Source organism: Ochlerotatus camptorhynchus, unplaced genomic scaffold (assembly GCF_037179485.1).
Source record: "Ochlerotatus camptorhynchus isolate MF236.1 unplaced genomic scaffold, CSIRO-AGI_Acam_v1.1 ptg000247l, whole genome shotgun sequence".
Classification (NCBI taxonomy): Eukaryota; Metazoa; Arthropoda; class Insecta; order Diptera; family Culicidae; genus Ochlerotatus; species Ochlerotatus camptorhynchus.
Genome location: NW_027040737.1, coordinates 994,431 through 1,021,832, shown reverse-complemented (window position 1 = coordinate 1,021,832; position 27,402 = coordinate 994,431). Strand labels below are relative to the sequence as shown.

The 27,402-nt window shown below is 39.9% G+C and overlaps 2 protein-coding genes across 2 annotated transcripts in view; one reads left to right on the top strand and one right to left on the bottom strand.

Annotated features, from left to right (window-relative positions):
- LOC135704764 (uncharacterized) overlaps positions 1 to 27,402 on the top strand; it is a 126,784-nt gene that overhangs the window by 51,527 nt on the left and 47,855 nt on the right. The gene's annotated exons all lie outside the window — the stretch shown is intronic.
- On the bottom strand, positions 1,764 to 26,164 carry CAH9 (Carbonic anhydrase 9). The gene is made up of 7 exons (XM_065226276.1): positions 25,884 to 26,164; positions 12,908 to 13,026; positions 12,745 to 12,835; positions 12,512 to 12,665; positions 2,573 to 2,678; positions 2,249 to 2,497; positions 1,764 to 2,170 (listed from the first exon to the last, which is right to left on the bottom strand). Exons 1-7 carry the CDS (start codon positions 25,942 to 25,944, stop codon positions 2,009 to 2,011), a joined length of 942 nt encoding a protein of 313 aa, XP_065082348.1. The 5' UTR covers positions 25,945 to 26,164; the 3' UTR covers positions 1,764 to 2,008.

The window sequence follows — 27,402 nt, the reverse complement described above, 5'->3', positions numbered from 1 at the left end:
AAAATTAACTCCAATATTACTCATGATTAAAAACTGCCTAGACTCAGCAGAAGGATGCAAATTTAAGACCAAAATTTTTCCAAGAAGCTTGCCCATCCGTTCACCAGAACGGTGCAGATTTCCCACCAGAATTTTTCAATATAGATTAATTTTAAATAAAGCTTGTGCCTTCATTTACCAAACCAGTGCAAGTTTTTCACCAGAAATTTTCCGTTCATTTCATTTATCAGAGCGATGCAAATTTTGCACCAGAAATTTTCAATAAAGCATGCTCCTCCTTCGGTGATCGGAGCACCAAAAATTGTCAGTGAAGTTTGTTTCACAATGCACCTTTGTGGTGCAATTTTCAGGGTTTGCCTCTTCATGCACCAGAATGCTGCAAATTTTCCACCATAAATTCTCAATGAAGCTTGCATTCATCAGAACGATGCAAATTATTCACCAGAAAAATGAATATACCTTGCTTCAACATTCACCACAATGTAGCGAATCTATCTCAAAGGAATTGACGCAATAAAAAGGTTTTCAGTGCTCTTATTTTATGAAAAGAAGTTATCAAGTTATCAAGAAATCAAGTTATTTTATATCATAATTTTGTAAATGGAAATAAAAATCTTATTTATAAAAAGAGGGGAAATTGCCCCCACTTTGCCCCACCCTGTGCACGCCAGTGCTTGGGGGAGCTATCGAATTGCAGAACATCAGAAAAACTCTTAAATTCATTGACATAACCTAATTATTAAGTTTCCTATTTAGCTACTATTTTGATATGAATCAGGAAATAATATTCAATCTTCTATTCAAGCATTAGTTAAGTGGAATATTTTTTTATATCTTAACTGTTTCGGTTTATTCAAAAATTCAATATAAACAACTCCTATGTGGAATATTCAACTTTTCAAAATTTGGCAATATATTGAATAAGTTTAAAAATCTGAGCCTTTGATGTGTTCCGAGACTTCTGACTTGAGACAAATATCCAAATTCTAAGATGACAGGCCTAGCAAATTACCAAAATTCATTTACTCACAGTAATTAAAGATTGTGCGGGCGATGTACTTTACTCTATCAGTATCAACAATTGGGTTGTTTTAGGGGTATTGAGGTAAATACATATTCGTTATCTGCATTAAAAATGGCACCGAAATCCAAAATTTCAACAATTTTGGTACACTGGATCTATTTTAAATAAGTATGATTACATTAGCAAAAATCACCATCCTAGCGCCCCTGGGTGGGATTTTTGGTCAACGATCAAAAATTTAAATCTTGATTTAAAAATCGAGCTGAATGTCTACGGGATCGATAAAAATATCGTTGTGTTCAGAAAACGAACCTCTATCAGATGATGTATAAACATCGATATGTTTTTCGAAGTTAAACAACCCAATTCACGAACCCATTTTCTCAATCGTTTAACAGAAACAGTTCATTCGGTGGAAAATCGAGTGCAGTCTTATGTAATTTACAGCGTGTTCAAGCAAATTTTATTTATCGCCTCAATAATACCTATTTCAGATGTGATAGTGGTTACAGTTAGTCAACATTTGAACGATGTTTAGGTAACGATAGAGAACTAGCAAACTCTGGTAAGTATCAAGGTCGTCAATCCTACATTTAACTGATTACAAAAGAACACAATTTGATGCGGTTGTTCGTTTTGTAAATTCTATTTATCTAAGCTTATCATTAATTTGCCTGTAATTTTACATTGAATTAATAAGTATCTAAACCATGAACGTGAGTACAGTAAAATCTACCTACATGCAGTGAAGAAATACGCATCGCTTGCTTTATTAATTATCTTTTTGGTACTCATGCATCTCATTTCCTCCTCTTTATCTTACTTATCGAATAAATTAGCGCAGCACTTTTCAATGACGTCCGCCCTCTTTTTTTGCAATTTATATATTCGCAATCGAAACAAAAACAAAAATGAAAGAAGGCTTCCGCATATGACCTGATGTGATTCCCCGCAACTTTTCGCCTTCGCTACTCCAGAGCTCCATTAGTACACCCATTCCCATTTGGTGTGATCGATCTCGTTCCGAATCGCGTCTAGTGCCGTGTTGCGTGCGTTCACCTTTCGGACGAAAATCCGCCGATTACCCAACGGTTGCAGCGCCCGGTAATTGTCCACCATCGGAGAACCGTGCAGGCCGGTGTCGAGCTAGAAGAAACGAAAATGTTGGTCACTAACTGCACTGCCTCCGGTGGGAAATGGAAAGGCAAAACAAATCGAGGTTACCATCCGGAAGCGGCGGATTTGCGAAATGGAAATGTTCAGCACTTCGGGGAAGAGAACCCACGTGACCGCCTCGGAGCACGGTGGGGTGGTGAGAGAGCCCTTGTAGGTGTAGAACCGGGTCATGTCCAGATCGCCGAGCAGCGAGTTGAGCGTGAAGGTGTGATTCAGATGGACCTGCTGGTCGAACTCTTCGATCATGGGGAAGGTCCGCAGGAGGGAGCCGATCTCGTGGCTGTCGTGTTCGGTAACCTGTGTGAATGGGGGTAATGCGGTGATGTGGTTACATGTGAACTAATGGGTTGCGTGATTATGTTTTTGGGTTACCTGGTAGAAGAAACCGAGGACGGTCAGACCGTCGGTGTAGCCGAGAGCTTCCGCAACGGTTTTGTACTTTTTGTTTCGGTGGATGATGTGCATTTCGAGTGGGTACCTGGGAGGAAGAGCGTGATGCTTATTATTACTAGATCTGGGGAAGCCATCGGAGGCGAACCAGCCTAAGGCTGAAAGCCTCCTAAATAAAGCTAAATTAATTAATTAGATCTGGGGAAATTTATGGGTCGAAGAAGCTTTGAAGGAAATCCGCTGTTTAGCCAGGCTTTAATAGACATAGCGTAAAACGGGGTGAAGTCGATCACTACTCCGTTCGATTTTCGTTTCTCAACGTTATAAGGCAATTTGTTTAGTATTTCATTAAGTAGTTTCTAATAGTACGGTTGAAACGTTTCCCCTAACAAACGATGTATTGCATAACTGTTCCTAAACATCCTATCAGAATCAACATTTATTCTGGTGCTGTATTCGGTGAAATGACAAATTTGACTTAATTTTGGGTCGCTGAATCCAAATCTCAAATCAGATTTTGTTAGAACGATTTTATGTGAAAAACTGATGTTAATTGCCTATGTTTAGGCGTATTTTTAACTGGTTCTTCTATGAACATGGGGTATGGACGATTCGAATGGATATTCGCAATATCGTCAAGTACTACCAGAAGGATGTCAGGATGAATCAGGCATATTTTCGTCAACTTTAACCCCGATTCAGATGTTCATGCATAACGATTGAAAGCAAAGTATGTGGTTTAATCCTATGCCTTAAAGTATTCGATTTTGTAGGCCATTCATACTTGAATTTATCAAAGAGAGTAAAGAGATAGTTCTAGCTAGAAAACAGAATGTAGAGATAAAATGAGTGAATTAACGCCACTGAAAGTTTTCGAACGACAATCGACTTTGTCTTGAGTACGATAGATGGAAAAAAACTTATATTAGGTACTGGAAATTCGTCGATGCAGAATTGTCCAATTTGTGGAGCAACACCAAACATAACATAATGGATGATATTGAGAAATTTGAAGAAGGATCCGGGAGGAGGAGATATTACCGGAGGAGTGGATGGAAGGTGTCGTATGCCCAATCTACAAGAAGAACGACAAGTTGGATTGCTGCAACTACCGCGTGATCACACTGCTGAGCGCCGCCTACAAGGTACTCTCCCACATTCTATGCCGCCGCCAGAGTTCGTGGGGCAATACCAGGCGGGATTCATGGGTGCCCGCGCCCAATTTTTTGCGATTCAGCAGGTTTTGTAGAAATGCCACGAATACAACGTGCTCACACATCATTTGTTCATCGATTTCAAATCCACATACGACTCAATAGATCGAGATCAGTTATGGCAGATTATGCACGAGTACGGATTTCCGGATAAACTGATGCGATTGATCAAGACGACGATGGATCGAGTGATGTGCGTTGTTCGAGTATCGGGGACACTCTCGAGTCCCTTTGAATCTCGAAGGGGGTTACGGCAAAGTGATGGACTTTCGTGTCTGCTATTTAACATCGCGTTAGAAGGTGTGATCAGAAGAGCTGGGATAGACAAGATCTTCAGGAAGTCCATCAGGCTTCTTGGCTTCGCCGATAACATCGACATCATGGCACGGAACTTTGAGATGATGACGGAAACGTACATCAGACTGTAGGCTAAGCTAGGCGGATTGGACTTGCCATCAACGCATAGAAGACGAAATACATGAGAGGATGAGGTTCTAGGGAAGACAATGTTAGCCTCCCACCCCGAGTTCAGATTGACGGTGACGAAATCGAGGTGGTCGACGAGTTCGTGAATTTGGGCTCACTGGTGACCGCCGAAAATGGTACCAGTAGAGACATTCAAAGACGCATTATGGCAGGACCGGAGGACGCTCCGGTCGAATAAAATTCGACGTCGCTCGAAGTTGACAATCTGCAAGACGCTGATTAGACCAGTGGTCCTCTACGAGACCTGGACTATGCTCGTGAAGGACCAACGCGCCCTTGGTGTTTTCGAACATAAGGTGTTGCGTATCATCTACGGTGGAGTGCAGATGGATGACGGAACGTGGAGAATGCTAATGAGCCATGAATTGCACCAGCTGCTGGGAGAACCATCCATCGTTCACACTGCAAAAATTGGGCGACTACGGTGGGCTGGACACGTCGTAAGTCGACCAAGTGAAAATGGTTCTCGAAAGCGACCCAACAGGAACAAGAGGCGCGCAGCGGGCTAGGTGGATCGACCAAGGAGAAGGCGACCTGCGGACTCTTCGCAGACTACAAGGCTGGTGACGTGTGGCCATGGATCAAGTAGAGTGGAGACGGCTTCTTCGGACAGCAGAGGTTTTTTGGTAAGGTATGTACAAAGAAATGAACATGTATCGACACAAATTTACGAACAATGTTGAGTAAGAGTAGATCAACACTGTTTGGTACTCATAATATGATCTCTAATGTAACTGGCATCACTGCACTATTCCTATTCGCCTGCGCAGTGCAGATGTGTCAAAATTTGATTGTTGACACAAATATGTTTTGGTATCCGCAACAGATAATTCCGCCGGAACCTTCAACTCACTCTTACTGCTATGGTCCGCAACCGGATTAATAGAAGATGCCGACGTCACGATGACGACCGGATGGTTCATTTCCAAAGCACGCTTTTGTCGCTGCTACCGCCTCTGACGGTTACTTTTACTCGGTGAATTGTATGGACTGGCGGCGCCACCAACGTAACTGCTGCTACTGGTCGGATCGTGCTGAAGTGTGCCTTCCGATCGTCAGCAGCAGCACCACCACCACCATCCACATCCTTATCGTCAGCATCATCTCTCTGCCGGAGATATCGTCATCTAGACCAATCTCATCATCGTGCGACAGAGGACAAATATCATCGTCCAGCATCTCGTCGGGGTTCATGAACGAAACGTCCATGTTGACATGCTCATCGTCATCTTCACCCAGGCTTGATGGAGCCTTGCTTGCGAGATTGAAATGAGCCGAGCGTAGCATTTTTCTGAGGAGTAGAATGCCAACTGCCAAATCATTCCACTGAGCTTCAGAGCTTATGAGCGAAGGGGGATAAAATGAGAGTGTGGTTTGCTTTGCTGCCATTCATGTTCATGTTTTCTATCTCACGCTCTTACTCTCACTCTGGGTGAACTCTGAGCTTCTTGCGTCCAGTGATGCAAAATATCATGACACTCACGTGACACTCGTCTTCGCATCAACCGACTATCGCTGACAGATCGTTTTGTCGCGCAGTGAGAATTAGAGCCATAGCAAACAACAATCACCAGTAATGGTCGCTGCTCACAAGCAAAACGTTACACTTGCTGCTGATGTTGAAAAGCACAAAGAAAACAGTGAAGACTTCTGCAGTACGATCATGAGAAAAAGCGAAACGACAAGAAAATGAAAACAATGCCTACGCATTCCAAGTTCGTCTCGACAGGCGCGACTGTGTGAGTTACAAACAAAGCAGGCAACATGAAACTGAAGCTGTTGGGCTCACTCACCAACACACTCTCATAAGCAAGCAAAGCAGCAACTGCTTCAAAACGAGCACAGATGAGTGTCGTGATTGTCGGGAATGAGCAGATCGGTGATGGATCACATCAGAAGACGACATTCACCAGTTGCTTTTTACTTCTTTCGTCAACTTGATGGATGGTCATGGAGAGAGCTTCGACGAGCACATTGATAGGAATGTACAAAGCGATACTACCATCAGCTGTTTGGCGATCGTGATTGTGATAGGTCGCAACTCTGCTTGCGTCGAACAAAAAAGTCATCCGGAGTCTCGAAAAGCGCACCTCACGTCAACTCATCTTCTCGCTGAAGTTCACTCTCGCTCTCTCTCGAGGAGTTTTTGATTACTTCTTCCATATTCCTGCCGCCACTCACTCGAGGTGAGGACTCGCAGGACAAGAGTGTTTTAAAACCCCCAGTGAGTTTGAGGAGTTTCAGCAAGCCTGTCTTCACCATTGAACAGATATAGTCATCCATACCGCCTCCCGTAGCTCCAGGTTGGTGATCCGAGTTTTGGGATTCTTGTCCAACAGTGAAAGCAACGTGAACTCCAATTCTTGGCTGATTTCTTGTGGAATGATCAGTTCGGAATGCAGGACTTCCTCAACGCTCTTGAAAAACATATTCTTCTTCTTCTTGCAGGAAGGCAGCTTCCACACCTGAGTAGGATATCGCACCCATTCAACACACATGGGCCGGGACAAACGGCTTTACTTCCCTTCCAAAGGGATCACGTGACCAGAGATTATTATGCCTCTGAAAAATCCCACCGACCTCGGCTGGGATTGTACCAGCCTTGCCACTACACCACCGGCGTCAACTCGAAAAACATCAACACTTACGAAATTCCTATTAAAGGGTGTCCACGATGAAATTGCCACACACAAAATTGATTCGCAAAATTCGAGTTTTCATCCGATTGCCATCAAATTTTCAGGGATTGAGAAATAACTATTAAACTTCATTTTACCATTTTACTCGTATTTTATTTACAGTCCATACGCAAATGCCCGCACCTTGGCCTTAACCCCGGCCATAAGATTCTGCACAACCTGTGAATCAGCCGTTTTTTGCATGTAAACCCATACTTTCTTCAGTTCCTCGACTGTCTTCACTACCTTAGGTCGTTTAAGAAGGTGCTGCTTCATAATCGCCCAGTACTTCTCGATGGGGCGGAGCTCCGGAGTGTTGGGAGGGTTGAACATTTTCGGCACGAAATTGACCTTACTGTCCGCATACCACTTCAGCACGTCCTTGGAGTAGTGGCATGAGGCCAAATCCGGCCAGAAGATTGTTGGAACGTTGTGGGCCTTCAGGAGAGGAAGCAGCCGCTTCTGGAGGCACTCTTTTATGTACACCTGTCCGTTCATCGTGTCCTGGGTCACGAAAGGTGCACTCCGCTTCCCGCACGTGCAGATGGCTTGCCAAACCAGGAATTTCTTCGCAAATTTGGACATCTTCTGAGTGCGGACATGCTCCGGAACGCTGAACTTATCCTTGGCCGTGAAAAACAGGTTGCCGGGGATCTGTTTGAAGTCGGCCTTCACATATGTTTCGTCGTCCATGATGCAGCATTCAACTTTCTTCAGCATGTTGAGGTACAACTTGCTGGCACGGGTTATGGCGGACTTGTTCTGCTTCTCGTCGCGATTAGGGGCCTTTTGTACCGTAAACGTTCGAAGCCCAGCCTTAGTTTTGGCCTTCTGGACAAAACTTCGGCTTAGGTGCAGCTTCTTAGCCACATCCCTAACGGAGGCGTTCGGATTTCGGTTGAAGGCCCCAACTACGCGGTTGTGATTTTTGGTGTTGTACGGAATACTTTTTCCTTCACTTCTGGGCTTCCGATCGGTGGTCAACCGTTCCTCGAACCGCTTAATCACTCGCGACACCGTGGAATTCGCGATTCCCAACGTTTTAGCGATGGAACGATGCGATAGATCCTTGTTCTCGTGATGAATGCGCAAGATTTTATCACGCACGAGCTGTTCTTTCGACTCCATTTCCGCGAGTTTTGATCACAGGACTTTAAAACGTGCAGGATGTAAATAATGCACTATGAACTAAATCCACCCAAATTTTCATTAAATTCTACCCAACGGTTAAAAAGTTAGAGCAATTTCATAGTGTGGCAATTTCATCGTGGACACCCTTTAAAGAGACTGAATTGGGTAAAGAGGCGACATCTTATCCATTTGATAGGTCTTCTGCTCGATTGGAATAACATTTCCTATGACTTTGGCAGATAATCGATTGTTCCAATTTGGAAATGTCCTCTCTTTATAATTCACTCGCTTTCGGCAAGCAAAACAAAACTTTTGAACCATCAAAATACCGGGTTGCCAAACATACAATTATTCACAAACAAATTCAGTCCGCTGACTGGCACTCTCGGCACAGCGTGGCACACTTGGGGCACACTGAGAAAAATTTTGGTGCAAAATAAGTGTGTAGAGTTTTGGCCGAGCCCTTGGCTCTATCTTAAATTGTATGATTGGTATAAAATTCCGGTGACCGTGAGAAATGATCGTTCATTCACCAGCACCTCTTGGCTCATTAGCGGAATGTTCACTCGGCTGTCGACTGAAGCAGGCCACTCTCGACCGTCTGTTTACTCGGCAGCAACCATTGTGTGGTCTTTCTCATTGTTCTTCATCAGCAGCTCTTTCGGTCGATGCGTCGTCGACTTTGGAAAGCAACCGTTTATGGGGTGTTTACATCTGTGGGGATTTGCTAGCGCTAGTGTACTAGAAACTAGCACGAAATTCAGTTACTTCTGAAATCTCATGCTGATAGACGCTGATGCCCTGTGTACATTATGCTGGTGAGCGTTTTTGCTAGCAGCTGGCTCATTAGCGCTAGTGAAATAGCATAAGTGTTAACACCCCATTAGTGATGAGTGTGTGAGTGCTGACCAGTGCGAAAAACAGTCAGGTTCAATGAGTTATTTTCATATGAATATGAATTGCCATCTGCCTCGTCATTCACTGCCTCGTGAGAGTCTGAATGATTGAGAGGTAAACGAGCCACTGTCAGCCGGGCACTCAGTCAGTAGCTCAGTCAGCACGTTTATTCTTCCGTGGAGGTATCGAATACTTGTTTTGAATGACTTAGCGTACATTTTCTATGGAAAAATGCCTCAATTACATGCTGTGTGAGCGAAGGCAAGCAGTGTGAGTCGCCTGTTCGTGAGTGACTGAATGTTTTTGTTGGCTCGTTCATTGCCTCGTCCTTTACCATTTGGTACAAACGGTCTGCACAGAGCAATGGATTAAATTGTGCAGTGCTTTCACACTCAGCCTAAGCAGTCAATAATTTTACGCTCTGGTGTTGACCACGCTTTGCGTCCATTGCTGCAATGGACGCGCTCTGCCCCCCGTTGGCGATACTGCCAAACAATAAAACCACTGCAAGCGGCTTCCGTTCTGACGGAGGAGACTTATTGGATAGTAGTAAAATTCTTCTTTAGTTTTGATTTGTTATGTGGTTTACAATTGCTAATACATGGCATAAGGTTAGCCAGAAGGGCTCTTCATCTTTGGTGAATACTTATTGGATAGCAGAAGATAAAGTGTTTGTTGTGTTGTATCGTTTAACTATAGTTTTACGATGTTTTGTATAAAAGACAGATACAAAACTTGAAATTTCCGCTCCACAGTGATCAAACGGTTCCATATTGAGCCCTGATTAGCCTCCCAAAATTTGAACTTATTTAGTGAGAAACTGACTTGACACAAACCATTTGAAGTTTATATGGGAATTACTATGAAGAAAACCTAATTTCGGTTCATATCTATCTCAAAATTCACCAGTTCAATCTACTTTAGAGAATTTTGAAAATTTTTTCAGCTGCAACTTTGTTGAAGACCAGTTTTCGATCAAATGTAAGGAACAAAAATTATTAATGATTCAAGGCACTGATGTCTTATGATTATGCTCAATCAACTGTTCAGCAGTCAACATTAGTGTGTATGGCGCGTAGAATAGAGGACAAAAATCATGGCTACTATGTCACACTGCAGAATACAGTGTTGCCCACAATACAGATTGCCATAAGATTATCAATCTCTTAAACAATTAATAACTATTTAATTTGACGTTTGGCTGAAAAACGATGTTCTGTAAAGTTGTAGCTGATAAATATTCCCATAAGAATAGCAATAGAATTTGTTAACAGTACAATATGTAAAAACGCTATAAGAAAAAAAGTTTTGTTTTCCCATAGTAATTTCCATATAAACTTCAAATGGTTTGTGCCAAGTCAGTTTCTTATCAAATGAGTTTGAACTTCGGGAGGCTAATCAGAACCCGATTTGAAACCGATTGAACACTGTGGAGCGAAAATTTCAAATTTTGCATCAGTCTATTGTATAATGACAAGATTCCTTGGCTCTGTAAAGTTAAGTCGATTGAGTCTTATGAAATAAATTAATAGACAAAAAATCTATTTAATTGTAATCACTATACTAAGTCATATTATGTTTTCTATTTAGAGGTATTTTTTTTTTTAAACAAATAAACATATTTATAAAAAACAAATTGGTAGCCTGATAATATAAATGCTTTTACCTATTTTTACGGTTAACCCTGTATAAAACCAATTGTTAATTATCTTTGTTTTAAAGTTCGAATTATCTTCAGCATGAACGTTCTTCGAATTTAAACTTAAAGCTGTAACCGATTTCAAAATATTATCATTAATTTTAAAACAACAAAATGTTAAGCCCTTTTCAAAAGTTGGTCATGAAATTTGATGAATCAAATGATTAAAAATTAATCCTCTCTTTCTAAAATATAAGCATCTGATATTAATCCTAGTTTAATCATGGTTGATTAGATTGTAGATTATCTTTTTTTGAATAAATGTCAATCATTTTTGATTCCATTTTAATAATTTTTGATTGAATTTTAATCTTTTTTGATTATATATCAGTATTGAAAAAGACTAACATTTAATACTGGAAAGATTATTACGATTTTAATCATGCATGACTGCTGCCGAGGTAATCATGGCTCGGACTCACTAAGGTGAAGCGGGAATCTGCATACTTTTTAAGCTTTTTTGATTTAATTTATCTTTGAGTGTTTAGTAAGATCGTATTTTGATCAGGCCAAGCAAGGAAAATTCCAGAGAATGCGACAAATTTATGGAAATATTTTTGTCCGCCTGCTTGTATGCAAATGTCCCATGGTGATATGATAGGGGAAATGGCTCTAATGTTGGCCTATGGATCTAAGATTGGGCCCATCGCTAAAAATCTGATATTTATCAATTTTATCAAGATGAACTCGTCATTGGGACGGTACTAATTGATATTTTTGGTCGCTATTGAACATTTAGTCGATTGGTGAATTTATGTATGGGCCCAAATTAGGGGCATTTAGGATGATATTACATCCATTTCCCCTATCATATTTGAAAAATATTCAGGTTTATCAATAAAAAGTGATCAACTTCAACCCGTTCTACGGTACATAATAAAAGTGAAAAATTTGATCCAGAACTTGACGAGGTTGGAATTAAGTGGGACATGGCCGAAAAGATTTAAATAGCCTAAATCTACGTGCGTATTGGCAGGGATGGCATCGCTCTATAAAGCATCTCTTTAAAAATAGATCGATTCGAATAGTATTTTCTAAAGAGCCTGAATTTATAAAGAGGCGACATGTCAAAATTGGAACAATCGATTATCTGTCAAAGTCATAGGAAAAGTCATTCCAATCGAGCAGAAGACCTGTCAAATGGATAAGATGTCGTATCTTTATAAATTCAGGCTCTTTAGTATTTTCCTCATGAAACTTCAAAATTGTTGCACCGTAGAGTCGCACTGCATGTTTTCACTAAATAAACAAACCAGGCTGCGCTCCCGTTTGATCGAAAAAAAAACCGTACTGAGTGTACCAATGGTGCCGACCCTAGGGAGGCAGCTCCCACACCTGGACCCTACTCCTATCGACCCATCAATTCATGGATCGGGGATCAACGGCTTTACTTCTCTACCGTAGGTAGGTGTGATCCGAAATTTTATGCCTCAGAAAATCCCGACGGCACCGATTGGAATTGAACCCTCACCGGCGCTACTAGTTTCCTATGTTCAGAAGAATGAAAGATGCTCCAAAAACCATTTGCCATCCCTGTACGTTGGTGTACAAATCTTCTATTCTCTGCCATCGATCACCTTTTATCGTCTATTAAAACCCCATTATCATTCTGCTCACTCTCCCAACATCCATTTCCAAAACGATTACGACTACTCTGTGCTCTGTGCCCAGTTTCCTCAATTGACTCACGTTCCACCGGAATTGCTTGCTTTACGACTTCTAAAGGTTGTTATATGGCACTTTTATCTTCGCATAAATTCAGAATTTCCAATTATCCATAGTTGTTAGAGGTTGTAAGTTAGCTCGGGATACTGACCTGATGTCGTTCATCACATGCTCGGAACCGCGATTATTCTTGTCGCCCCAGTGAAAGTGCAGGCCCTCCAGTTCGTACTCGTTCAGCAGCTTGCCTCCGAAGATGTACGGATGCTTGCCCTTGGCCGGATCCGTTTTCGGTATGCCGAGCGATACTGTGTGAGGAGACACAAGTCAATGATGCGGAAAACGGTTCCTAATTTTTGTTTCTTCTCAAAGTGACCAATATCTTACCCGAATGTCCGTTGTTGTGCAGGGTGATCGGTCCCGGAAGAAGATTGTTGTACCCGACCAACTCGATCGCCGGCATGTTCAAGGGGATTGCCTAAATGAAGGGGGACGACAAAACAGTGAATCTACGAATGTCACGATCAAAATCACATTGCCTCTCGCTTACCCTACTGCTGATGACGGCGATCGGCGATTGATGCTTTCCGGCACAGCTCTCGTGGGACTTTGACCATCGCCGTTGTTCTGGCTTGGTGTAACCGAACCGATGGGATGATGCACTGGGGACTGGAAAGAAGACAAAATGCAATTTATTGAAACTGATTTGACTACAAATCGGAGTTGATCACGTGATCGTATAAAATGTTCACGGTCATGTTACTAATGAGGATATCGTCCACAAAAAAGCAGTTATTTTATTCTCTATTGAATTATAGAAAGCACGTGTCGCAGAGATAGACGTCTCAAATGGTTGCGGTCGGACGGTCATTGTGAAACGAATGACTTTTTTATGATCCCGTTCTTCGATGTTGGGTTCTCTGATACGTAGCTGGAAACGACAGGGAACCGCTTTTACGATGCTCGGTTTTATGATCCCAGAAAACTGTCTGGGCTTCTACATATCAGGTGGCTTTAGGTCAGATCGCATCAGATCAGACAACATTTTGCGACGCCTGTTTTGCTGGTACTGTTTTGATTTTTTTTTTATTAGGATTTTCAATAGGTATAATAAAATTATTAACAAAACGTTTGACATACAGGTAAACAATTTTTACTGTCAATGGGGATTCTATGATAATTTTGCTTAATTATGTGCATAAAGGACGACAGTACTATTTTACATAATTTATCATGGACCGTTTTTTCTTTAATTCAAAACTAACTGTTTTGTTTTAATTGGAAATGAACAAATTTTGATTGGTTGATAGAAAACTGATAGGGAAAGGTGGGGTACAGTGTGTCAATGATCTTTTATAAGATATCGCTGATACATCATTGACAGTATTGAAAATACAGCCAGTTTTCCCTAATTCATCATTGAACAGACCATCGTGTTAGAGAGGGTATGGAGGTGAAATTAGAAAATTTGTATGGAAAAAGTTATCGAAGTAGCCTCAATTTCCTAGCTCGATGAACGTCGAAGAATGTCGAATAAGGAAAACGTACTGTTGTTGATTATTGATTAGTCACTTTAACACTCTTGAGACATTTATGACTTGTCCGGGTGAAATTTCAACTTTCGGAAAGGTGACAATTGCCCCTATCCGATGATGTTGTTGGTTTGCGTGGGCGTACTTTGGTTCGCGTGTAAAGTACCTTAGAAAGTTTGTTTACAAATGTTTTTGTGCCGTTATCAAATGTTATGCCTGACATGTCATCATACCATCTTTTGGTTTTATTATTCCGAAAAACATTATTTTAGCTGAAATGAGTATTTGCAACCTTGAACTTATACATTGTGCGCCAGCCTTAACTGGTACTCAGTTCTGATTTGCGGTAAAAAGCATATCTGAGTAGGGGAAACAGTCCTATTGTTACGGTACGTTAGAAGCGTTAGGAGCCTATTGCTGTGTATGGAGGTCTCCATACACAACAATAGGCTCCTAACGAGAGAGAGAAGGATTAGTATTTTCCATTTAATTCCACTACTTTATTTGCTTATCCTTGACAGATACGCGTATTTCGTCTACAATGTGCAGACTTCTTCAGTGTCTTGTACTAATACTCGACTGAAGAAAAACATCGCATTTACCGAATATATATTAACACAGGTACAACAATTACAGTACATCTTCGAAACAGCAAGACTCAACGGATACAAGGAGACCACAATCCAGGCAATCATCGATAAAAAAGCGAGAATTCAACAAAGGAGATTATTTACAACCCTCACCACAGCACCTGAACCATTGAAACGAGTGTCCGTTCCATTTGATCAAGATATTACTTGTAAACTAAGACCACAGTTAAAACAATTCGGATTAGATTTAGTTTTCACCAGTAGACATAACCAGTTGAAATCATTGTTAGGATCCACTAAAGACCCAGTTAATGTTTTAGGTAAAGCAGGTGTATATAAAATAAGCTGTAATCATTGTAACAAAGTATATGTAGGACAAACCAAGAGAACTTTAGCAACTAGATTTAAAGAACATATAGCGGAGGTTAATAAGGCCGAAAAGCAAGAAGAAAAGGGCCTAACATATGATTTCAAATCCAAGGTTGCAGAACACATCTTCACAGAGGACCACCAACTATCGACGAGGAGGTCATCACGATTTTACGAACCGTATCTACACCATGGAAATTGGATGTTGCAGAAAGCCTCGAGATCAACAAACAACGTAATTCAACTTTACTCAACAGGGATCAAGGAAACGGACACACATGGCTTTTCAAGTTACTACCTAGGACACATCAACGAGTAAGCAGCGGAGTACCTGTTCCTATAGAAAATTAAATTTAAGTTTACCTAGTTTCTAAGTGAAAATGTACCTGTGTTAATATATATTCGGTAAATGCGATGTTTTTCTTCAGTCGAGTATTAGTACAAGACACTGAAGAAGTCTGCACATTGTAGACGAAATACGCATTTCTGTCAAGGATAAGCAAATAAAGTAGTGGAATTAAATGGAAAATACTAATCCTTCTCTCTCTCATTATACAGGTATTCCACTAAGACGCCCACATTCACCAGGATTCAGGCTCCTAACGCTTCTAACGTATCGCAACAATAGGATTGTTTCCCCTACTCAGTTTATGTAAAATTTACCGTTTTTCAAAATGAGTAATAAATTGATTTGATATTGATAAAATATTAAAAATTTAAAGCGTTATAAAAAACAATTTTAATAAAAGATAAAACAGAAGATGTACAACCAAAATGTATTTAAAACATTGTTTTTTCTACGACTTCTTATGTGGCTTCTCTAAAAGCAACGGCGAGGCTGGTGACCGACGCTGTCCAAATATAGGATCACATCCCACTTTTAAATTTAATTACCAGTCAAAATTCATTTTGACGTAAATCACCTTCCGATCAAAATATTTTTCGATGTTACTTAAGTCACCCGATTTCTATGGAGATGCCGTTTGTCTTAAGTAACAGCGCACAGAATCCCGTGAAATGTTCGCACTAGGTAAAAAAAAATCAAGATCATAGGTATAAAAATGAAACTACAATGTGTTGAATCGGAACCTACCTAACTAATAAAAACCAAATATTTAAGTAAACTAAAGGAGAAAAATCTATACAACTCTCTAATAAGGAAAATCCCAAAGGCTTGGTAGCCATCATAATGAAGTAATGAAATTGGGTTGTTAGCGGAATGCTTAAATATGGATGATAACCTTTTTTGCTGTTTTATTTAAGCATTCCGCTAACAACCCAATTTCATTACTTCATTATGATGGCTACCAAGCCTTTGGGATTTTCCTTATTAGAGAGTTGTATAGATTTATCTCCTTTAGTTTACTTAAATCTTTGGTTTTTATTAGTTAGGTAGGTTTCGATTCAACACATTGTAGTTTCATTTTTATACATATGATCTTGACTTTTTACCCTTCTTACAAAGAAGGGTATAGATATCACTTGAAAAACCGACTATCGATCCGAGGCCCGAAGGGCCGAGTGTCATATACCATTCGACTCAGCTCGACGAGATAGGAACATGTCTGTGTGTGTGTGTGTGTACGTGTGTATGTGTGTATGTGTGTGTGTATGTAACGAAATGAATGCGCTCACGTTTCTCAGCAACCGCTCAACCGATTTGGACAAACTCCGCCAAATGATAGGTCTTGGGGTCCCATTGAACGCTATTGAACGGTTTTGGGATCGGTGAACCGGTTCCGGAGATATGGCCGGAATAAGATCCGGTGAATATGGGCCTTCACGCTGGATTTAACGGAAAGCGTATCAAAACCATCATGGTGTGAAACATGGCGGACTTTTTCTTATTCTCTCACTCCAACGCAAAACCCCATAAGGAACTGTCAAAATGTGTGTGAAGAAGCGTCACTTCGGGTTAATAGAGATTACACTTGCCGGCGCCGGTGGTTTAGTTGTAAGCGTGACTGCTTTCTATCACCCCAATGGGTCTGGGTTCAATCCCAGCCGAGTTCGGTGGGATTTTTCTGAGGCATAAAAATCTCTGGTCACGTCTTCCTTCGGAAGGGAAGTAAAGCCGTTGGTCCCGGCCCATGTTTGTTGAATGGGTGCAATATCCTACGCAGGTGTGGAAGCTGGCTTCCTGCACATTCGATTGCCGTCAATGGATGGCAATCGATGTCCGCCGGTGATTGGCACTGGATTGCGGAACAGAGACCGACGTTAAATAAAAAGAAAGAAGAAGAGATTGCACGGTAACTGCAAAATACCCAATAATGACTACAAAGTAAGCATTTTCGAAGGAAACTAGGACTACACCCATTAAATGAGTAAAACTTTACCTATTTATGAGTAATTACAATTACAAAAACAAGTAGTAAGTATTAATTTTTGAGTAATAAATATTCATAAATGAGTAATATTTTTACTCATTTAATGGGTAGTCCCAGTCTCCCTCGAAAATGCTTACTTTGTAGTCATTATTGGGTATTTTGCGGTTACCGTGTAGTGACGTTTCGCACGCACACTAACAGGAGATCTATCGCCGTGTAAAGTTGTTTATTATTTTCCTCGGGCTAACCTCAAAATGTATGTAATCTATGTAATCTATGTATGTAACCTCAATCTGATGACAGTTCAGTGGTACTGTTTACGTGGACGTAGTCGTTTTTTCTTGGGTAGATTTTCTGGATAATTTTTCGGACTGCAGTGAGATGTAAACCACACTTCTGCAATGTCCACCCGAAAAAAAAATTACAGTGAAATTTTCAGTGGAAACAATACTCTAACATTAATATTTATTGTCGACAATAAAAATGATTGTTATAATGTTGTACTCTTCCGAAAACGGCAAAACTGATACCTAGATGTACAATGAATGTACATAATAAAATGTTGTTTTATCGTATTTTTCATTTATTTTATTGTTAACATGATTCGATCATGAACAATAATGAACAACTCTATTACAATAAAAATTGTTGTTACATTAAATCTTGGTGTATTTTCATTGTGGGTTACTTCACGAGCAATAAAAATAAATCTGATTGAAGCATGCAGACTATGAGAGGGTCAGCAACACTGCCAATGTAATTAAGATAGGCGCTGCTCGTATGGCTCTGGCTTTGACAGTTCGTTTGGCTCAAAACCAGGCAGTCCGCGTTCGCTGATATCTTATCCTAGACCCTCTCTAAAGCTTAATGGAGACCTTTTCCATGCAGTCAATAATCATACAATAATAATAAAAAAATCCACCACTTGAAGATGTCAGGAAAGAACTCTCAGGTGGAAGCATATTTCATGGGCGATTCTCTCCAGTCGAATGCATTAACTTATCAACGACGCTCAACCACCAAGGAGACGTGACCTAGGGATATCGAGCGCAGGGGAGTTGGCCTGTATTTCTCACAAGTTCCGGATCGAATCCCGATCCATAGCCAGTAAAAAAAGGACCACTTGTAACAGACATACCACCCCCTTCCCTTCCCGGGGCAATGTTTTATTTTTTCGATTTATTTTTAAAGTCGATAAAGTAGATCTGTCAAGCCAACACATACACTCTAAAGTACACTGTTATTTTTTTAATCAATAAATTCGCCAACCAACAGTAAAATAACAATAATATATAATGTTATTGAAAAAAAAATTATATGGGAAAATCACGAAAATTTCATTGTTAAGATACTTAACAACCCCCCTTTTTTATTGTAAATTTTCCATTTACCATAAGTTTACTGTTTTGTACAACATAAATCTAGGTAAATTTATTGTAGACGTAACAATATAAATCATTGTTAGGACAATAATTTTTGTCTTATTGTTACATTGTTTTTTAATGTATTTTTGTTGTTATTTTTTTTCGGGCATGAGCAACATCCTTTCTACGCGCTGTTCCTCGACAATTTTCAAGTTGAAATTCGGAAATTTAAGAATATTTTTTTTTCGAAAAAACGACTAAGTACTTGTAAACAGTACCACTGAACTGTCAAAAAGATTCAGCCGGCTATCACTGAGTTCATTTATGACGTCACGCTGCAGTACCTAATTAGGTACTGCAGCGTGACGTCATAAATGAACTCAGTGTTAATCGGCTGACCCTTTTTGACAGTTCAGTGGTACTGTTTACAAGCACTTAGTCGTTTTTTCGAAAAAAAATTTCTAAAATTTCTGAATTTTAACTTGAAAATTGTTGAGGAACAGCGCGTTGCAAGGATGTTGCTCGTGAACATTGCAGAAATGCTGTTTACATCTCACTGCAGTCTGAAAAATAATCGAGAAATTCCACCCAAAAAAAAAATCGACTAAGTCCACGTAAACAGTACCACTGAACTGTCATCAGATTGAGGTTAACCAAGACGGTGCAAAACCTAATAAGGTTTTGCACCGTCGGGGTTAACCTCAATCTGATGACAGTTCAGTGGTACTGTTTACGTGGACTTAGTCGATTTTTTCTTGGGTAGATTTTCTGGAAAAATTTTCAGATTGCAGTGAGATGTAAACCACACTTTTGCAATGTCCACGAGCCACATTGTTAATTTTTCAAGTTAAAATTCGGAAATTTTAAAACATATTTTTTTTCGAAAAAACGACTAAGTGCCTGTAAACAGTACCACTGAACTGTCAAAAAGGTTCAGCCGATTAACACTGAGTTCATTTGTGACGTCACGCTGCAGAACCTAATTAGGTTTTGCACCGTCGGGGTTAACCTCAATCTGATGACAGTTTAGTGGTACTGTTTACGTGGACTTAGCCGATTTTTTCTTGGGTGGATTTTCTCGATAATTTTTCAGACTGCAGTGAGATGTAAACCACATTTCTGCAATGTTCACGAGCAACATCCTTGCAATGCGCTGTTCCTCGACAATTTTCAAGTTAAAATTAGGAAATTTTAGAATTTTTTTTTTCGAAAAAACGACTAAGTGCTTGTAAACAGTACCACTGAACTGTCAAAAAGGTTCAGCCTATTAACACTGAGTTCATTTGTGACGTCACGCTGCAGAACCTAATTAGGTTCTGCAGCGTGACGTCACAAATGAACTCAGTGTTAAACGTCTGAACCTTTTTGACAGTTCAGTGGTATTGTTTACAGGCGTTTTTTCGAAAAAAAATATGTTTTAAAATTTCCGAATTTTAACTTGAAAATTGTTGAGGAAATGCGTGGTGAAAGGATGTTGCTCGTGGACATTGCAAAAGTGTGGTTTACATCTCACTGCAGTCTGAATAATTATCGAGAAAATCCACCCAAGAAAAAATCGACTAAGTCCACGTAAACAGTACCACTAAACTGTCATCAGATTGAGGTTAACCCCGATGGTGCAAAACCTAATAGCGGGGCCCTGTTTACTTAAAATGAACACATGAATAATGCTCGCGTAACATTTGAAACGGGCTTATCAACTTTTGTAAACAACTTGCTAGGTCCTTTTCACCAGAACCGAAATACGCCCACGCAAACCAAGAGCACTATCGGGAAGGGGAGAATTTCTCCTACCCGATGGTGTTGTTAGTTTGCGTGGGCGTATTCGGTTCGCGCGAAGAGCAAATCAATAGACGAGTTCACGGATGGATTTGAGTTCACTCGCTCGACAAAAAGTGACACAACAGCGGGGCCCTGTTTACTAAAAATGAACACATGAATTATACTCGCGTAACATTTGAAACGGGCCTATCAACTTATGTACACAAAACTTGTTAAGCCTTTTTCGCGCGAACCGATTACGCCCACGCAAACTAACAACACCATCGGGTAGGAGAAATTCTCCCCTTCCCGGTAGTGCTCTTGGTTTACGTAAGCATACTTCGGTTCTCGTGAAAAGGACCTTGCAAGTTGTTTAGAAAAATTGATAATCCATTTTCATTTTTAGTAAACAGGACCCCGCTGTTGTGTCACTTTTTGTCGAGTGAGTGAACTCAAATCCATCCGTGCACTCGTCTATTAGGTTCTGCAGCGTGACGTCAGAGGAAGGAGGGGCATAGTGACCATCCCGCACTCTGGCTCTGGATCTCCAGCTGCAAGAAACAAATCAACTGGTAGTACGTTCAATATCATTATGATATTGATCCTACAGCTAACCAATTTGTTCCGAACGGCCAGAAGTCAAAGCTGGTGCACGGGATGCTCACTATGTGAGGGCGTGTTAGTGAAAATCCGAGGAAAATACATAACAAATCGCTGTCAAACTCATTTTGACAGATCTAATTTCATACATTTTTATGTTAGCCAGAGGAAAATAATAAACAACTATATACGGCGATGCACCCGCCGATGCACACATCTCTATTGACGTCCTTCCAATTTAAAATAAGCCCCAACATAATTATTCTAACTACGAAAATATTTAATGCAAAAGGTAATTTTCAATTCAAAAGTAAATGTTTTGATTTTAACTTGAAGTTTTAAGAGCGCAAGTTTTCAAATTGAAAATTTGCTTTAATGTCCACACGGAGAAAAAATACAACTCAAAATTTGAGTTCTTTTTACTTAATATCGACTTCAGTCTCTCACTTGCACTTGTTATAGTTGTCAAAAAAGGAACGAGAGATTCGACCCAACGATATAGTTCAGCCTAAAGAGCCTGAATTTATAAAGAGACGACATCTTATCCATTTGACAGGTCTTCTGCTCGATTGGAATGACTTTTCATATGACTTTGACAGACAATCGATTGTTCCAATTTTGACATGTCGCCTCTTTATAAATTTAGGCTCTTTAGTTCAGCCCAATAAGTTACTTCTGAGTAAATTGCATGTTCTCAAATTTACGTGAATTAAACTTAATAGGGTTAACTACCCCATTTCCGGCCTATTAAGCACAACCCGCATTTAATCTATCTTAATCTAGCGCAGTTTAGCACCAAACGGAATGTTATTATTACTGATGGCTTTCAAATTTATTTACCTTTCCGTATGTACCAGAAGATTTGATAAAGAGAAACCAATTGTTGAGATATTGTCAAAAGTCTAACACTGCTTCTTGAGGCCAAACTCGGCCTACGGATTCTAAACTCGACCTAACGCATTGAAACGCCATTGAAACGCCAATGAATTCACTTCGGCCTATCGGATGAAGATAACAATTGATTCGGTCGGAGCACTTCTTTTGTTTTTGAGAATAATGGGTGCAAACCTTTATATCACGCGTTCTAATTGACTTCGTTCCGTAGCTTATTAACTGAAGTATCGTACCAAATGCATAATTGACTTGTTAACTCTGACATCATGGATTTATTTGAAGTTTTCTGCTCGATAGGCCCAAAATGGGCGATTAGGCCGAAGTAGTGCTCTACCCTATTGGGTAGCAGAGTGGGTATTTTTTTTGCTGGTGTTAAATTGAAAATTATATATGCGATTTACTCAAATTTCGGTTATTGAGCTGAACTCCGGAAATGAGGGAAAATATTTAATTTTGGGTAGTTTTTCATCTCCGTGCAAATACCTTCTTTATGGATAGAGTTTTACCCATTTCTGGGTAGTTGTAAAATAACGTGAGTATACAGACAGAGAAGCGGGCAAAACGCGGAAAACGGAAGGGTGTTCAACATAATTTAGGCTGTGAACCATTTGTCGAGTCAAATTTAACTCGTGGTTAAAAGTGACATCTCGGTTAGAAATTGAATATTGGAAAGTCATGCTCAGTGTGTAATTTGCATCAAATTCTATGTTTTAACTTAACAGCACAGCCAGAAAGCAGTTTTCTGTATTCAGTGAAGTTATTCGGATGGACAATGCATATCGCATGATTGGACTTTTAGTTAGAATTCAGTCACCATGCAGCGATAGTAACATTTGATTCAAAACAAATCTTATTCAGAGAGTGAGTCACTTTTACGTAGGTTACTCATGCGATGAGTGACCAACGCTTTTAGAAATGTATCCTTACGAATGAGCAAAAGTTGCTCACTCTCTGAGCTAGTTCCGTTTTCTGTGTTTCGACTAGATAGGAGATTGCTATCTCTAGTTATGTTATTCAGATGGATAAGACTTATTGTATACTGGACACAGGGTGACCAGTGAACCAGGAAATCGGGAAAAAGCCGGAAATTCTAAATCACCGGGAGAAGTTCATGAATTTCGATGATGATGCGGGAAAAATATACTTCGTCCTCTCTTTGGAAAATAATAATCTTCTCAACTACTAGGTTTTCCGGATACAATCACTTTGAAGAACTTATTCGATAATTTTGATGAAAATTCTAAAGAAATTTAGAGGAAATTATCGAATGAATAAGGTATGTGAGATACAAATCCCAATGGAGTTTTTGGAAGTATTTTTATAGATTTTTGACTACAACGCGAAGTCAATTGCTTATGACAATTTCTGAGGAATATTCTAAATAGATTCCGAGAAAAATGTAAAGAGAGTTCTTATGTGAAATTACATGATAATTGTTAACAGGATTACAGGTTAATTTCTAATGACTATTATTAATAAAATCCGAGAAGAATGTAAAGAGAGTTCTTTTGAGAGTGATGACTTTAAAGAAATTCCGAGAGTATTGAATACTGAGGGGATTAGAAAGATAATTCCAAGTGAATTCTAATGAAAGTTCCAAGGGCATCCGTGAAAAATATCAAGGGTTCATTTATGTATTTGTGGTCAATCAGTGTAGACCGTTAATTATTTGCCTCAGTGTAGTGCAAGACGCAGTGTTGCCCTTAATGCAGTCGATTAATCATATCTTCAGCATCAGCAGTGATCTTCAGTGATCCTCAGCAAAGTTGTACACTCAAAAATAAATGAAATTAAAAAAAAGCTTAAAAAGTATGCAAGTTCCCGCTTCACCTTATTGAGTCCGAGCCATGATTACTTCGGCAGTAGTCATGCATGATTAAATTGTAATTAATCACTTGTGATAAAATCTTTAACCTTTTCAGTATTAACATTTATTATTTTAGAATATGAATATATTTTCGAAAAACAATAAAATTCAATTAAAAATTATTAAATAGAATCAAAAACCAATCAAATTTATTCAAACAAGATAACTTTCAATTTAACCAATACAATGATTAAAGTGGGTTTAATATCAGATGATTAGTTTTTAGCAAGAGATAATTAATTTTTAATCATTCGATATGATTGAATGATAAATTGATTAAATTTTAAGCAAAATGAGAATAGTTTAATTCATCAGTGCAGATGGTAAAATTTCACATAATAACAGATAGCAAACCAATCCGAATTTTATTTTGGTGAAGGGCTAGAACGATGCAAACAATAAATTCTCACGCAACACGAGGCCTATCATTGTTGATCGATTCTCTTCATCGATTTTCTGTTTCACGAATCATCCAACCGCAAATGAATTTCCCATTGAGTATATTGCTTCAGGCGCAAGCTAAACATCATCTTCAACGCAACAACCATCCTAATGCCTTCTCTCTGAGATGACCAAGTTGGTCATGACGAGAGGAGCAACACAATAGTTGGGAAAAGAAGAATTCGACAGTGAGCATGCATAAGGGCCTATACGCGATGATTGATTCTCTTCGTCGATTTTCTCTTTTGTTAATAACTCGCTAGATTTAACGTTTCTCGGTGCGTTTGCTGTTGCTTTTGATAGCCAATACAACCTGTTACTACTCTGCATTGAACAAATTCTTGAAAATTGTTTCGCTTAGCTGTAGCAATGCAAAGAGAAAATCGATAAAGAGAATCGATCATCGCGTATTCGCCCTTATGAATGCTCACTGTCGAATTGCATTATAACACACCATCGACTGGAAATGCTCTCGCAACGTGGGGCTTTAGGTAGAGATGAAAACGTCGCTAGAACTATTCCACAGCCGCAGTCAGTTTATGAGCAAAAGAGGAACGCACATTTTTTGCCTGTAGACTTGGAGACATACTTCAAGTCCCCGCGTACATCGTACGGGTTAGGCAAAAGGTGTGCGTCTATCTTTAAAAACTGTCGCATTAATGGCCCTTCGCTTATTTTCAACTTCTATTCAATTTTCATACTGCCGTACTCTAACGGAACTATCCACCTACCCTCTTCTAAAGATCATTCTCTAGCTAATAAATTATCACACTAAAGCTTCATGTTAGCATTTCCAACCAATCATCTTCATCAAACTGTGCTGCGAGCTTAGAAATATTTTTTTTATGTTGCCGTGGTAAACCAAAGAGAAAGTCGATGAAGATAATCGATTAACGAGGATAGGCCATTTTCAAATGTTACGTGAGAATTCACTTTTCGCAAAGTAATTCTCAGCGGCGCCAGTGGTGTAGTGGTAAGCGTGATTGCTTCTCACCCCAAAGGGCCTGGTTTCAACCCCAATCGGCGCCGTCGGGATTTTCTGAGACATAAAATCCGTGATCACGCCTTCCTCGGGAAGGGAAGTAAAGCCATTGGGTCCCCGGTCCATGAGTTGATTGATGGGTCGATAGGTGGTAGGGTACAGGTGTGGGAGCTGCCTTCCTGGCATCGGTAGCATTGGTACTCAGTACGGAAAACAAGATTGACGAAAAAAACAATTCCTATATAAACTTCAAAGGACTAGTGCAGTCCGAGGTCGAATCCAAATGAACTCAAATTTTGCGAGAGGGATCAGGATCTGATTTGCAATCGATTGATTGGAGTGGAGCAGAATTGCCATCTTGGAATCCAATATGGCAAAGTCCGACTTCCGAAAAAAAAAATATTGCTAGATAACAATAACAATAAAGATGATATAATTTCGAAATTTTGCTCCACCTTCCTTTATAGAACCAAAGGTTTGGTTTAACTAGATCAAATAATATTTGTTTGTTTTTTTTTTGCAATCATTCATCACACGAAATGGACGATTCACATCTGTGAGTAACTGTAGTAAATAGTTAATGGAATTAGTTTACGAGGCATATGAAGTGGATTGTTGACTACACTTGCTACATGTTGTACCACTACACTTTTTATCTATAACAGGCGGTCACTCAAATCAAACAGCCTTTGAATTCATCACGTAGTATTTGATTTTGCTAGTTTTTGCACCACTTAGTAATTCCGTCGAGTGCACTCGATAGTCCCATTAGATCACAACCGCAAGCAATTCTCACCTCCAAGTACCAACAGCACAGCAAATGCGGCCTGAACCGTCACCGACGAACACGACTTCATGTTTCTTCAGCAGAGAATATCTGTGTCTCTCTTCTAGAACCGACGCACTATAACTGATAGAACCCTGGTCTGATCCAAATTCTGATCAATCAGCCGATCTATAATTTCGCGCACTGCCAATTAGCACCCAGCACCTAGCAGCCTAGTGCCCGGTGTTGATCATATCACTTTGAACTTCGCACACTGCCGCACCGTCACCCGTCTTGAACTTGAACTTCCGCTCGCGAAACGCGTCACTAAACTGTGCTCGCCAAGAACCTCCGAGGTACTACCTGCTTACAGTACGCGGGATGCGCCCTCTTCGCTTGATTACCGATTGATAACTGATTCCGCGACACCGGTGATGATAGTGTTTTTATATAATTGCCATTTTCGAGAGTTCTAGCTCCTCTTCATGGCGACCGAGACGACGCGACATTTGCAGGTGGATTCGGGGACTGATGGCGATCTTGTACACGAGCCGGGTTCTCCTATGCTATGTCAAAATTCCAGTCGCGGACCAGTAGAAGAATTTCGGTCATAAAAACATTCGGGCTTTTTAGGAATAAGCACACACAGAAAAAATAGATGGCGCGGGTGGTGGGTAGAACGTGGCCAATTACCATAAAGCAATTAAATCCCTCCTTGCAATTGATTGATTTTGTACAGCAGATGAAAAACAGCGGGCGTGGGTCAGGGGAAAAGAAGCCAGGAGCATTCGAATGGTGAGGGTTGGCATTTTTTCGAGGATTTTATAGTTTTCCTGGCGCTTCGTGATGGCGCAGCACTTGAGCCGGACCGGGTGGATGGGCGCGCAGGGATGGGCTTTAACGGGTTAATAGAATTTTTGGTCAGTGTCCTAATTTGCAGTTTTAGTCAATAGAAGTCATAAACGTAGTCGCTAGGTGTTGATTATATTAGGTATTTATGGGTAGTTTTATCGCCTTCATTGATTGGTCCTGTATTGAATTTTATGATGCTAACCCGTCGTCCCTAATGCGGTGTAGGTATTTGTCTGGTGGTATCATCTGAGTGTTGATGACATTCAGTCAATTTTGTGATATCCGATCAGTACTAGTATCATTTTATCTATCCAAAAATAGTAAGCATTTTTATTTTTGAAGAACTTTCCTGGAGTTTTCAGAGCTACATTCAGAGCTTTATATAATTTAGCAAGAGTTCACAAACCTTCTTGAAGTTTGTTTATAGGTAATTGAACTTCCCTGAAGGTCAATGAGATTTCCAGAAGTTCAAAGAATTTTCCTGAAGTTTGCCAAACTTCCTTGAAGATCGAAGTATTTTCCTGAAGTGTGAAGTACTTTTCTTAAAGTTTAAAGAACGTCTTTGAAGTTCGCATAATTTTCTTAAAGTGTTTTTTCCGTGATGTAATTTGATGTGGGACCCCTTTTAGGACTTTGCATACCCAGAAACTTCTCCAAAGACACTATGTACCTAAAATTAAAGGTTTTGGAGTAATTC